This window comes from Amphiura filiformis, chromosome 4, assembly GCF_039555335.1.
Source record: "Amphiura filiformis chromosome 4, Afil_fr2py, whole genome shotgun sequence".
Classification (NCBI taxonomy): Eukaryota; Metazoa; Echinodermata; class Ophiuroidea; order Amphilepidida; family Amphiuridae; genus Amphiura; species Amphiura filiformis.
Window position 1 is genome coordinate 21,340,371 of NC_092631.1, and position 14,304 is coordinate 21,354,674.

Here is a 14,304-nt window from a genome sequence, read left to right on the forward strand (position 1 = left end):
AATTTGGTTCTTCAAAAGCTAATCATTTGTTCAATTAGTACTGGTTCAATATACAGGTCGAAATAATCTAGCACAATAAAAAAAACACCATTGCATTAATTTATTATAAATTCTTTTGAAAAATTCCATTACCAAGAGTAGTTGTAGCAAACATTTTGGAACATATGAAAAGAAACTTCTTGTACCATTCCCACCTGTTTGTAGTTCTGATTTGATCTTTTTAACTATTCTACATCATAGCGTTCAGAGGAGAATGGCACACACTTGTGTCGATCAATGCGCTTGCCTTCTTAATGAGTGATGTATTAGGTAAGGATTTGTATTCCCTTTGTGATGAGCGTCAAACATAGATCTGACGTGTAATCGCCCAATCTGATTACCCGTCTGTTTGATGATTGCAGTGTTCGATTTACTAGAAAAAGTTACTTGCATCTGTGCAGGTAACATGGAAATCTATCTGCACAAAGTGAAAGTATAACTTGCACACAATTTAACCATAAAATAAGAAGTTTGTGCCATGAAACTAATCATCATCTTTTTTACAGATGAAAAGTAAAAATTGGTGTAATTTCGTAAGGGATATATTACTTCTTTGATTTAGAGGCATTGTATGTTTCTAATTCCAACTGTGTAATGGTACAAGTTACCTGCACAGAATCAAAGTCACCTGTATAATTTTATGTGCATGTATGCAGGTGGTAAATCGAACACTGAATGATTGTCATCTGACTGAATCAGACCACTTCTGTGTTTATGCTGTATACGCTCTCGAAAGGTAAACACATCCCGTTCTTCTCTGCCACTATGTGTAGAATTACTGTTGTCTATTAACAATATAGCAAAGAGGCTTACAATTACCGTAACCACTCGGGTATAAGCCCATCCCCTAGATGGCAGATTTCACTTCAAAATGGGGGTGGGCTTATACCCGGGGGTGGGCTAGTACTTGAATTTAGAAATAAGAAAAGTCATCCCGGGAATCATCCCCATTTGTATATGCCCAATGTACCAGTAATTTCTATCATCTATGTCAATTTCTTTACATTCTAAGTGTGGAATGTTAATTATCAGCTGATATTTTTGTTATTTGTTCTTAAATGTTAGAGAAAAGCATTGATTTGATTTAAGAACTTGGCCACAATTAGTACTGGGCTTATAGCCGAGTGCACCCTTGTTCCCAGAATGTTTTGAAAAATAGGGGGTGAGCTTATACCTGAAGGTGGGCTTATACCCGGGTGGTTACGGTAGTTACACATTACACTTGAACTTGATCCAAGCACTTTGAAAGACATCGTCCATCTTCCGAAGGTCTGGGGTCCAAATCCTTGTATAGCCAGAGTTTTAACACTTTCTCTATGACATCAATGTATATCTAATTGAGTAATAGTTAAACCCTGTCCATTATAACATGTGTATAAGTTGCAATGATGATTTCCAGTACTAAAAATAAGTCCACAATATCTATTGGCCCTTGGGTCTGAAAATCTCTCCCTATGTGATGTCCCAGTTTATATCAGGTTAGCTTCATCAGAGGTTGGGTCCTTCATGCTCTGCTCATATGATGGAGGCAAATGAGATGGGTGAATGTTGTGCACTGGTTGTGGTGGTGGTATCTGGGTGCCTATGGGGTACCTTGTTGTCTCTGGGGGTACTCCTCCTTGGACCCAGTGTTGATGTGCTGCTGGCTGCTGAGTAATTCCTATTTAAAATGGAAGAATGTAACAAAAACAATATGAATATTAAATTGTACTTAAACTGTGCAAATAAAAAACAGGATACTAAATTGCTTTATATCATATTTGATATTGGTGTCTTTGAATAAGGACTGAAGAGGGCATAATGACTGACTGCTCAGTGCCAAAAGTGGGTTAGTGCAATAGGTACCCTATGAGCATTTGACAATTTACACAAAGTATATTGTACTCATCTACACATGGCAGATACACATGGCAGCTATTGCACTTACCCACTTCTGATGAGCAGTCAACAAGTTAAGATATCTGGAACTTCTGTGAAGCCATTGTGGTAGGCACGGCAAAGCTATGATTTGACAAGTACCCATCATTTTCACCAAAACTGCCTGTCCAAAATTTGATTGACCTGAAAACATAAACCAATCCTCTGTCCCTTGGGGTTCAGTCGTGTCAAATAGCTATTGCTATAGCCTTGATCTATTTGTCTGGTCTTGTTTTGAGTTCACAGAATTTATTCAAGCATTATTTTTAAAATTTAGAAAAAGTCACAAGCATTCATTTTGGTCTATTGCCATTTGGTCTAATACCATTACGTCTAATTCCCGTTTAGTCTATATTCTATTGGTCTATTACCAGAAAGGCTAATTGCCACTTAGTCTAATAACCATATAGTCTAATGTCTATTTAGTCTAATATTGTTTGGTCTAATAACCGGTATGTCTAGTAACCATATAGTCTAATAACCGTTTGGTCTAATAACTGTTTGGTCTAATAACCGTTTGGTCTAATAACCGTTAGGTCTAATACTGGTATGGTCTAATAACCAGTTAGTCTAATACAATTTCGTCTATTTATTAATAAACTAAATGCTTGTAAGACTAAAATGGTTTGTAGACCAAATGGGTATTAGACCAAATGGCTATTAGACCTATTGGTTATAGACCAAATGGGTATTAGACTAAATGGTTGTTAGACTAAATGGTTTTAGACTTAATGGCTATTAGACTAAATGGTTATCGGACCAAATGGTTATCGGACCAAATGGGTATAGGACCAAATGATTATTGGACGTAGTGGATATAGACCTAATGGGTTTAGACAAAATGGATGTAGACAAAATGGATATTAGACCAAATGGTATTAGACCAAATGGCAAATCCCCTTCATTTTGTTTGTCCCAGGAAAAAAACTGCCAGTCCAAAATGATTGGTGGATGGGTGGCTAGCTAACACCATGGTGGCCGGTTACATCACCTCAGTACATGAAATTAGGCCAAAAAAATAAATTGTTTGCTTGTCCAATAGATCACTTTCAGAAGTTTGGTCAGTCGGTCGATCTGGAAAGGTTTTTTTTTCTTTTTTTTCAAAGTACCGAAAGTATAATGTGAAGCACTTGTTTGTATGTAAAACACTCACTGACCACAGAATTGCCACCAAAGACAATTTCAATTTTATTTGCATGTACATGTTTATTCGCAGACTTAAATTACTGCATTTTAAAATTCAATAATGTTTTACTTGTGTAGACGCTGAGGATGATAAGTGTATGATCTTGACTAGACAGGGGGAAACATGCAGGAAATGGTATTTTACAACATTTCTTTTATATCTTCAGTTTTCAGACAAAAAGACTTTTTTGGGAAAATTGTAAAAAAAAAAACCCACTTTTTTTTTAAAAGTTCTACGGTCGGGACTGCCAAGACGGTCATTGGTCGATCGGACGAGGACAAGAAACAACTTTTTGGGGGCCTGATAAGAGTGGACAGAGGAGATCTACATGTTTGCAGCAATCTTGTCTCTACAAAAATTCTGTGCTTTTTTTACCTTCAAATTGTAACAATTACATCTTTTGAAATAATGCACTTAAAAAACACCTCATTTTGAAACGCTTGTCACGCCATTACCTGTAGGTGCATATTGTGGTTCTGTTGTCACATATTGTGTGTTACTTGCCGCTTCCGTTTCTCTTCTCATCCGTTCAATAAGAACCATTATGGTTGGTGCATCTGAAGACTGGTTTGGGTCTAAGTGTTGATATCCCACACTGGCTTGTATGTCACCGCCATGGTCAACAACTGTGAAGCATCTATGTGCCTATAAAATGAAGCACAAACAAAATTCACAACTTATGATAATAATTCTAGGGTATGCAGAAAAATCCCAAATCATGGAAGCAGTGCTTAATGCTACTGTTACTCTGAGACAGTCTCCAAGTATTGATAAAATAAATCTTAATTTGAAAAGTAATCTGGGCAACCCCATAAACATTATTTATTGATATTTATTTATCACATTTGGCCAAAGCCAGGCAAAGCCCAAGTGTTCTCAGAGGCAACTAAATTAAAGGGATGCTATTCTAAATCTATACACCCTAGAAAGAGGGCATGACCCTAATCTCCCACACATTTCAAATGGAATCATGCATTATGGTTTCAACACCATTTGAAATTCACAATCCCTGTGTGGAAGAATAAGGTTGTTTAGAGACCAAAGTTTTCTGTTTTACCAGTGAAGAAAATGGAATGCAGTGTTTTGGTGGAAAACCAGTTTATGTCATAACTTTTTGGAGAAGACTTTGACAGGCTAATTAATGTCATTTTAAACTGTGCTTTGCCTTAAACACTCCAAATTCATGCAAACAATAATGGTCTCATTTCAACCATGCTGGATAAAACTGGGATCCCATTAGCTAGGTTTATAATTAAAACTTTTTAAATTTCACAGTAATTCAAGTACTTCAGACTTAGTCATTCACATGGTATTTTAGTACACCATTGGGCATTACAATCATGCAAAATGCAGAAATTCAAGTAAAATTTAGGGCGTCGCTGAGAGCAAATTGCACATCGCTTCAAGAAATAACCACACTTACCCTATAGCAAGGACAACTCAAGAGACAACATGGCAGACAAATCAACCAAAGAATGAGCCCCTCCTTATTGCAGCCGTAGCAATCCATAAACTCCGAATAGTTGGTGACGCACAGGCGAGCATATTTACAGTCGTACATACTGTAGATGTAGCACCCGCTATTGGCGGCATCATCCTCCACAAACAGCGTTTTTAACCAATCTTTGATGGCACTGGTAAAATTAATCTGTTATAATAAATAATTAACGACATAAATAGAGAGTCTGAGTTTCAAATAACACTGTTGCATACTGCATGCGATTCTGCTAAATTGGATTGCCATACACTTGGACTATTAAAGCATAGTTTACCACATGCATTAAAACTGGCGAGGCGAAGACTAAATATTGAGCTATATAACAGCATGTCTAGGAGTCTTTAGGTTCAGCTTGCTTTAAAAGAGTTGTGCATCTAGCCCAAGTGTAAGTTTTACTTGATCTGTGTTTGAGGGCTAAATGCACCTTATTTTGCTATGATCACTATAGAGGCCCTGCATGAAATTATCGATTGGCTCCAAACAAAGGATTTGAGCCGGTGTCCTTCACCGTAGTTATGGCGGAGTGCAGTCCATTCAATCAAATGTTGTCATCAACCTATTTGATCGTAGTGCAGGATTATGTGTGTTAGACGAACTGTCACGGTAGATTGCAATCATGCTTTTGTGGAATGCATTTGAGTAGTCCGCCATATTTACGGGATGATACGTCACATGCAAGGCCTCTATTATTGATCAGGTCTTTTCAAGGGCCAACAACAATTGGCCGGCAAGCCGGATCTGGCCTGTGCAGGGACTGCTTTTTGAAAATTAGAAAAGAGCTGTAGAATGCACTTCTGGTCTCTTCAAGAAGAGCTTTAGAAGAGCTGTTAGCACCTGTGGCCATTAAAGCATAAAGAATTTAATGAGTCATCTAGAGGAGCTATAAATTGCTCTTGCAAATGCAACTTAAGAAGAGCTGTAGAGGAGTGATTACTCTCACTCCTCTCAAAAGGTAGTCCCTGCCTGTGGGCCACCTATTGTAACAGTTCACTAATCGGTATAAGTGGCATTCTCCTAAAGCGTCTACAGAACATTCAACGCACCGCAGCTCGCCTTATTACCAGAGAGCGAAAATATGAACCCATCACCTCTGACCTAACGGACTTGCATTGGCTTCCCATCAGACAATATATTGGTTTTAAAGTCCTTTTCTGCTTTTCAAATCCATCCGCCCTCCATTATTTGAGTGAAAAAGACTTCAAAATTAATCTTCAGGGTGAATATAAGATTGAAACAGCTCCTCACCTCAATCGCAAAATTTCTGCCGGCTCTCAAGTCTTCTTTAGCTTTCTCAAATAGTGTCTGTAGTTGAGATCGTATCGCAGGATGTTGAGTCCAGACAGTCACTACAAACTCGCCTACAAGTAAAAAAACAAACATACATTAATTATGCTAGATATAAATACTTCATGTCATAGCAGCAATGGGCTATTCCAGTTGAAATCCATACACATTATGTAGACCTTTTCGAAACCCAATCGGAAATCATCAGAAATTGGACTTTGAGCATCCAAAAAACATACGATCACATCAGGCTAAAAACTCCTCAATTAGCGGTATTTATTCAGTAAGCTAGGGGTCAAATTGGCGGACAGAAAATGTCACGATCCAATCTGAGTACCATTTTGCGCAAAAATACAGCTTATTTTCAATTTAAATATTTTCCTAGAATATTGAGGCAACATGTCACCTACTTGGTTTCACAATATAATACTCATGGAAAGAAATTTGATAAAACGTTTGTCATTTTTCGTCAGTTAAAATTTTTTTACAGAACGGCTAATTAATATGCATCACCTCTTCCACAAGTCAGTCTCTTACACAATACCACCACACGCTTGATTGCGCATTGAGTATCCTTGGCAAAAGTACCTCTCATCCATAATAACCATGCAAAAGTTCATCGTGGTTATGATGCCTGTTACACATTGGAACTTTGTACTGTACATGATGCTGAAGAAGTACATATTTATGCATGTGAGATCGGGGACATTATTTCATGCTTCGGGTTTAATCGGAATGAATCAGTTTGAAAAGGTTAATGGCACAAATTAACCTTATAATCTCCCAAACAGGGGATGTACATGTAATGGAGTCTCCCATTCAGGCAACTCCATTTGACACAAGTTTGTATTTTATGCATACATGGTGTATTTAGTTCATTGAACTACATGCTCTTGTCTCTGATTGGCTGCGGAGTCGATCTGTTGTTGCCAAGTGGAAATTTACGAATGAACTGTGGCTTACTGTGCCGTATGCGTTATTTCCAACATCACGCTCAGCATTATAAGGTTAACAGTAATTTGGTATAGTCATCATAGTGTGTGAAGAGAATAGTCAACAAGAAGTGCTGTGAAGAACATTTTGCTTGCATTGTTATCACTCATTGTGAATTGTGATAGCAGTCACACACTTTGAGTGATTACTTTGTCATGTGTGGGATTATCATTGCCAAACAGGCTTGGCATTGCATCAAGTGGATCAAGTGCAGAGAGGTAACTAATTTTGGGTTAAACTTAGGCAGGGGTGTAGCAAGCGGGTGGACATGGTCCAGGGGCCCCATTAAAGAGCAAAAGCACAAATGAAATAGCGCTGATAGATAGAGGAGATGTTGAAGGCCCCGCACAATTCCAATTGTCAATGGGCCACCAAGGCTCTTGCAACACCCCTGAACTTGGGTCAGATTCAAGAAATCTAAAGGGAAATCTCATTTTAAAATTCTTGCTCACCTTTGGTGATATATCTGTGTCTATCATAGGGTTTATGGCTATCCCTCTCCAGTATCACATCAAAGAAGATTGGATTCTTCAGGAGTCTGGCAGCTAGACTCTCCAGCTCGGCTAGTGTGTTTACTTTCATCTCCCTACAAGATGTAAATGTATCAAGAACTTAATCAAACCATGTCAGATTATGGTGTGAGAGGTTGTGGGTTCAAACCCCGGCTTTGGTTCAGTACGCTCTTGTGGAAAAATTGAGTTAGCTTGAAATCCCCCTGTACAAAGAACTTACTGCTAATTGTCAAGTTATAACCCATACAAAACTCGGGGAGCTAATCCTGGTTGCAATGATTATTTGTGGAATGTCTAGGGTGTGCGCTCTTGAAGCAGCAAAGTTCCTGTGTTGATGGGGGAAATTGGTTTATGGAATGATGTGGGGCCGTAGTGGTCAGCGGCAACCTGTAAAGTGTGCTGAGGCTTGTGGATCAATGTCTGTTCGTAGTGCACTATAAAACACTGCGCCTTTTTCTTCTTTTTTTTAAAGGTTCTTACTGATACCTCCAACACCACTTTGAGGCAGGACAATGTCAGCCAGAAACCACACTTTGCTTTAGCCTAAGTCAGATTGTTGCTTATTTTTGGTTTATGGGTTTTATTTGTGGTTGGCAATATTTTTGTCCAATATGTAGTTTCTAGTGCATGAGATGCGTATAAAATAATCGGATCATTTTCATCAGAAGCAAGGGTTTTACACAGTTGGTGCGATTTCCTGAAACACACACTTGTTTTTTTTCCCAAGAAACAATAAATAATGAAAAAAGGGGCGGCCCAATGAAACAATAAATAATGAAAAAAGGGGCGGCCTATATGCTTCACCCTGACAGATTATGTGAGACACAATTAATCTCTCTCAATTTATTGTCAGTTTGATTGCCTTTCAGGATCTCCAAGTAAACAATGAATCCCAAAGACCAATATAAAATACAGTATAATATGTATGTACATCTAGACATCTTGGGTCCATATCAGCTCCAAAAAGAGGTACCCTAATATTACTTTGAATACTTACATTGGCATTTCACATTATATTAAGGGGTGTGAGAGGCCTCAGACAATAAAAAAAAAGAGGGAAATTACTCAAATAGCTTAAAAACAGCGTAAAATCAGGGTAAAAACACCAAATATGGGCTAAAAAAGAAAAGAAAACTCATTTGGCAATAAAAATAACTGAAATCACCTAAAAGCTGAAATATCAGGATCAACAAGGAATATTATCAGTCATCATTGTTCCTTGATTGACATCTCCAACTACGACCAACACTGGATTTGTGCAGGCTGTTGCCAGATGAAGTTTGAAATAAGATTGGATGAAAATTTGTTCAAAGGTCATTTCACTTATAATTTTCCAATTGAATAATCATATACTTACGATCCCATTGAGTCTGGAAAATAATCTTTTCTCTTTGGCGAATGAGTGCACATGTTGATCTTCTGTCTATTGTGTAGATATATAGGATGACCTGGGCCCTCTCGCACTTCAAAATATTCTCTTGGTGGATGTTGAACAAAATCTGAAAACAGTGTGACTGTTAGGGGAGAGGCCCCTTGCCGGAGGGTTGGAACGTTGGCCATGTTGTTTACTTTGCATGTACTGTACTGTCTGCAAATAGAGATTTTGAAAAACAAGGTAGCATTTTAGTGAATGATCAAGGAGTCTTAAAGATGGGTGGTATGATTCTTTTCCAGGGGCTGCCTGTTGAGGAGAGCGGGAGCAATCACTCTCTACTGCTCTCCTTAAATCTGATAGCTCTCCTTATTTGGCCATTCTCTCCTTATATACTCTAAACAGCTTTCCTTGAAGGCTCCAGAGCTACCGGTACTTGATGCTCTCCTGCAAATTCCAAAAGAGAGTCCCTGGTGGTAAGATCATGTATTCATCAAAAGCCTATCTCCGCACCATGTTGAATTGTTTCATCGCACTTTTGGCATCTCCTTAAATGCTTTATTCATGTGGCACCTTTCATGCATTACATACAATCATACAACGTGAGAGTGCATTTCAAAAGGAAAAATCAGATAATATCTTGGAGCCATGCACGCTTTTAGGAGATACATGTAAGAAATGAGTGTACACATATTTTTGTTGTTGTTGAGAGAACCATTTAAGCCTAAAGCTGAATTAATTCTCCATCGCTGAGCGATGAGCGATTGGTACGGTACTGTATTTGAACAATAAAATAGGACGCTTTTCCCAACGCAAACAACTGGTTTTACCTAGAGTCCGAAGTTTTCTGTTTTACGGAAAACGGAAGAAAATCACGGAATCAGAGGTACAACACAGAAAGTGACATTTTTGTATGATGTAAGGCTCTGAGTGAGTCCCGGGAATTTGAGTCCCGCCCGATAATCCTATTACCCGGCAGGAAATTCCCTGCCCGGTACCGAAATTAAAAAAAAAAAGTTTTTTCCGGTTTTGTAGTGTCTCTGGACCTAGACCTAAATGCTAGGATCATGGTTGACCTAAAAAATTTTTTTTAAATTGAATTTTGCACATTGTTTTGTGTTTTTAATCTGAAAATTGATACATAGTTTTCATGTCATACTCTATTAATGATATCAAAATGCATTGAATTTGAATGCATTTTGATATCATTAATAGAGTATGACATGAAAACTATGTATCAAATTTCAGAATAAAAACACAAAACAATGTGCAAAATTCAATTTTTTTTTAGGTCAATCATGATCCTAGCATTTAGGTCTAGGTCCAGAGAGTACAAAACCGAAAAAAACTTTGAAATTTTTTTTTTTTTTTTTTTTTTTTTTTTGCAATTTTTTTTTTTTTTTTTTTTTTTTTTTGCAATTTCGGGTAACTACCCGGGTACCCGCTCGAAAAAAAGTTCGGGTACCCGGGAGCCGAATTTCCCGAAAATGAGAGCCTTAGTATGATGTGACAAAAATTGTCAAAAAATAAGAGAAATAAATGTTAAAAACAATCATGAGTTGTGTATGTCAATTTTTATGATAAATAACACCGAAATAAAGGTATATTACCAATACATGAACCCCTTATATCTCTCCAAACATCGTAATAGTCAGCCTATTATCGTGAGAATATTCCAATCGGAGCATATTGATCGCGATATTGAACACTTAATTGTGATATTAATATCGTTGTTTATACATTTTGAGCTTTATTCATGGCACGGATTTAATACAAATTTTACAACACGGATTACAACACGGAAAATGGATTTTAGAAAACGGTAAACTTCGGACTCTAGTTTTACCCCACTGGCTAGAAACCAATTGCTCGTCACTCAGCGATGATAATAAAGATAATTCATAACCTCATGAATATACAAAAATGCCTTTGATCCAATCACATTTTAAAAATGCAAACGCAAATCAAGGTCATTAATAACTCACAATTGACCACAAAATGCGTACGGTAATTGTTCCATCAAAAATATTAGTAACCTTTGCGCTAGCCGTATTTGGATTACAGTGCGCTACCATATTTACAATTTTGTTATTGGTTGTCCTGTTTTAGCCTGTTCGATTTAGAGGAAAAATGTAAAAAAATTACAAACTTTTGAGGAAAAAAGTGAAGAGATCAAAGTGACGGTTATGAATGAGGATTTATAACTTTGCATCGGTAATATGTCAGGCATTATGAAAAATATATAAACATTTTGCTTTTGACCTCTAAAAATCCCTCGGCTAGTATATTCTTTGGTTCCAAAGGCAAAATGTTTAGATTTTTCACAAAATGATGCCCTCCAAATAACCAATGCGCAGTTATTTTAAAAAAGCTATATTTTTTTATGAAGTCTCCTATCCTAGTATTGTTCCATTCTTTTTCTAGGGTCTGCGATTTGTAGCAACACTATTATGCTTGAAATGCGGGCTTATATTATTGATCAATGGGACTGGCCATGTATAAATTTGTATCGACCAGGATTTTTTGACACAACTACAAATTCATACTTTTACAACTCTTTAGGTACCGGGTACCGGTATTATTTCGATGAGCCAACTGTATCTTTTGAGCAAGATTTGCCGGTTTTTGACTAAAGTAAAAATTTTTGCTGAAGTGTAATATTTTAAGCAACTTTTTTGAAATGATCGCCTGTCGTGATCGGCTGTGTTATACTTCTGAACTTCCATTGACACATTGACACAGTGTCATGCTTCAGCGGATCCGATTAGATTTTGAATGCAATGCCCAATGGTCTCTAGCCTAGAATGTGAAGCTATCGGTGAGCAAATTCTTGGCTAGACTTCTCGAGCAAGCAATCAACACATGAAGTTCCATGAACACAGCCGATCACAACGTTACATCAAAAATGTTGCTAAAATTGCACTTCAACAAAATTTTACATTGTTCAAAATAGGCAAATTTAAATCAAAAGATACAGTTGACTCATCGAAATATAAACTTTCATCCAAATTTCAACATAAACACAATGTTAAATAACATCCGGTGCAAAAAAAGGCACTGTGTCCGTCGTGTCTTACTCTAGCATCGAATGCGTATCAAACAAATTTGAAACTAGAGTTCTCGAGTATTTATGATCAATGACACACTTCATTGCTTGTACACAGGCAATGACAGGTCACAGGTACACATGGGTACATAACATGTGATGTGTACAGGACATAATTATAATTCCAATTGAATGAACGCAGCTTTTAACAGCTCACAAGCAAACTTCTGTACAAATTCAACTTATGCAAATGAATCAACCACAGCTCATTATAACCCAATGACATCACCAGCTCAAATTACATCCCATTGAAATACATAACTGATGGAACCCCAGTACTCAAATTTCAAGGCCTTTTTGTAAAAAATTACAAGTTTTTAGGAGATTTTCAAAGTTTTTCTACGGAAGTTTAAGGTTTATTCAAGCTACTTGTGTAGGAAGTACAAGTGGAGACAGCCAAATGTTGATGGACAAACGTATTTATATGCATGATGAGCATTTTTCATAGTCCAGAACAAATTTTCTTGAAAATCCATGCACCTGATTGGTCAGTTCAGTGCATGGGGTTGTAATGTGAGCAGCTCTGTGCAGTCGGAGGGCCATCATGCGCGTTTTCCGTTAAAGGTCAAATTATTAACGGACGTGACCTTGGCAAAAATGACCGTCGCACTCTTGGGTATGCTTTTTTACTTTTCCCGCGGAAAATTTCGATTTGAAATGTATCGTATTATGTGTAGCCAATCATCTTGGGCAATTAACAAATAAGTTTTATTAGAAAATATCTTCACAATTGTCTACTTGATTTCCATTTTGTCTACTTTTGTCGTTAGAATTCGTGATTTTTGCGTTTGCATACCTTCAAATTTATTTCCGTTGCTAAGGAATTCTAACCCGGATATTTTCTGTCTTAACGCTTTAATCATTCTAATTTTTAGCCAGACAAGTAATTTCAACCTTTATCTATCGATTAGTCTTTGTCCCAAATTTTGAACTTAAAATTCTAAATTGTTATAATAGTTTAAATTGGTTACCCAGATCAGGCCCATCGACGAAAATTAAGTAAACAACTTCATAACAATACCGCGTGACTTGACACCATGAACGAGTACACGCTACAGTGACTTTGTTAGCGCCCAAGCGCGCCATTCATCTGCGTTCAGTGAAATACCCGCAGCGCAGTTTAACACTGCTCGCATGAACCTTCTCAATGCTGTTGTCGCATGGCCTACTGTTTACTGGTATTTTTCCGTCTTGTAAAATACCCTTTTCATCCCGCAGGTTTTTGTCTTAACCAACCAAAAATCTTGATTTTTTAATATGAGGATAATAAGCCATGTTTCTAATCATATGCAAATTCCTGATTTATGAACTCGCACCATTTTTAAAATAACGCAGTTTTTCTTACTCTTTTATCTCAATTCATGACAAAAATTTGTGTTTATGTGCCCATATCATATTCCTTGCAAATTTACGGTATTTTTTGTGAACATATATGGAATGTTGAAAGCCTTTCTTGTAGTTATATATAAAATATATAGCTATTAGGAGTTGTAGAGAGAAATTTGGAAGCTTTTAAAACTGCAACCCAAATCAAGCAAATTTAAATTTTCGTTGTGTGCGTATTCATAGCGTACAGTTTAATAATAGCGTCAAAGTTGAATGGCCCTCCAACTGTGTGTGTACTGTTGGTTGGTGGTTTCCCAACTGTGCAATTGATCATCATGGTGGTGGTACCTGGTGTGTTCTCTTAATTATTTGTACAGACTACAGTGCCAATGGTGCAAGTTTGATTGTGCAGCTGCACTCGATCCAACCGCGATCGTATATTGCGTATTTCAAACTACAACGCGAACGCACAACCCTTGGATACAATGCTATCCAATCACGAGTGCGTTGGCATGGCTGAGTTCACTTCCGCGTTACTCACGCACAGTCGCACACGCTGGCATACATCGCGCAGTGTACGCACAAATTCGTTACGCTATTGAAAGCTGCGTTCATTCAATTGGAATTATCCCACTATCACTATAAAGCCTCCAGCATACTTTCCTGCCGCTTGCCGCTGCGGCAAGCGGCAGCCGGCAGGGCGTTTCAACCAATGACAAGCCTTGATTGTGTCAGTCTGTCTGCAATACGCGTGCGCCATGCCGCTCAGCGGCAAGCGGCAGGGTAGTATGAAACCAGCATAACATGATAATAGACTAAATCATGAAATAGTAGGTAAGCTTACTTTAATTATTTTATTATGTAAGCTTACTTACTATTACTTTCAATATAAATACTAGTGTGAACAGTGCAGTTTTAGTTACATTTTGTTTAGAACTCGAGTCTCGATGTAATTAGCTTACATTATAGAAACAGCTCTCAATATGTTTACAAATATCACCCCGGGGAATCACCAGCTATTTCATGATGATTTCCATCCTGACCATCCATCCATGATATTTCGGTAATCCA

At 37.5% G+C, this 14,304-nt stretch overlaps 1 protein-coding gene across 3 annotated transcripts; it reads right to left on the bottom strand.

Moving 5' to 3' along the window:
• Positions 1-14,304, bottom strand: LOC140150684 (uncharacterized). Of its 3 annotated transcripts, none has more exons than XM_072172762.1 (7): positions 14,196-14,304; positions 8,787-9,017; positions 7,370-7,503; positions 5,886-5,998; positions 4,566-4,790; positions 3,598-3,787; positions 1-1,699 (listed from the first exon to the last, which is right to left on the bottom strand). In XM_072172762.1, exons 2-7 carry the CDS (start codon positions 8,987-8,989, stop codon positions 1,509-1,511), a joined length of 1,056 nt encoding a protein of 351 aa, XP_072028863.1. In that variant the 5' UTR covers positions 8,990-9,017; positions 14,196-14,304; the 3' UTR covers positions 1-1,508. The 3 variants fall into 3 exon arrangements, with proteins under 3 accessions (XP_072028863.1, XP_072028864.1, XP_072028867.1); XM_072172763.1 differs by having other exon boundaries at positions 14,157-14,272; XM_072172766.1 differs by lacking the exon at positions 14,196-14,304 and adding an exon at positions 14,115-14,132.

Excerpts from the sequence above, each read along its gene's own strand:
- LOC140150684 (XM_072172762.1), bottom strand. The coding sequence starts at position 8,989 with ATGGCCAACGTTCCAACCCTCCGGCAAGGGGCCTCTCCCCTAACAGTC. Across the intron at positions 5,999-7,369 it reads ACACAGATATATCACCAAAG|GCGAGTTTGTAGTGACTGTC; the intron begins GTGAGCAAGAAT and ends TTTTACTTGTAG. Across the intron at positions 4,791-5,885 it reads GCAGAAATTTTGCGATTGAG|ATTAATTTTACCAGTGCCAT; the intron begins GTGAGGAGCTGT and ends TTATTATAACAG.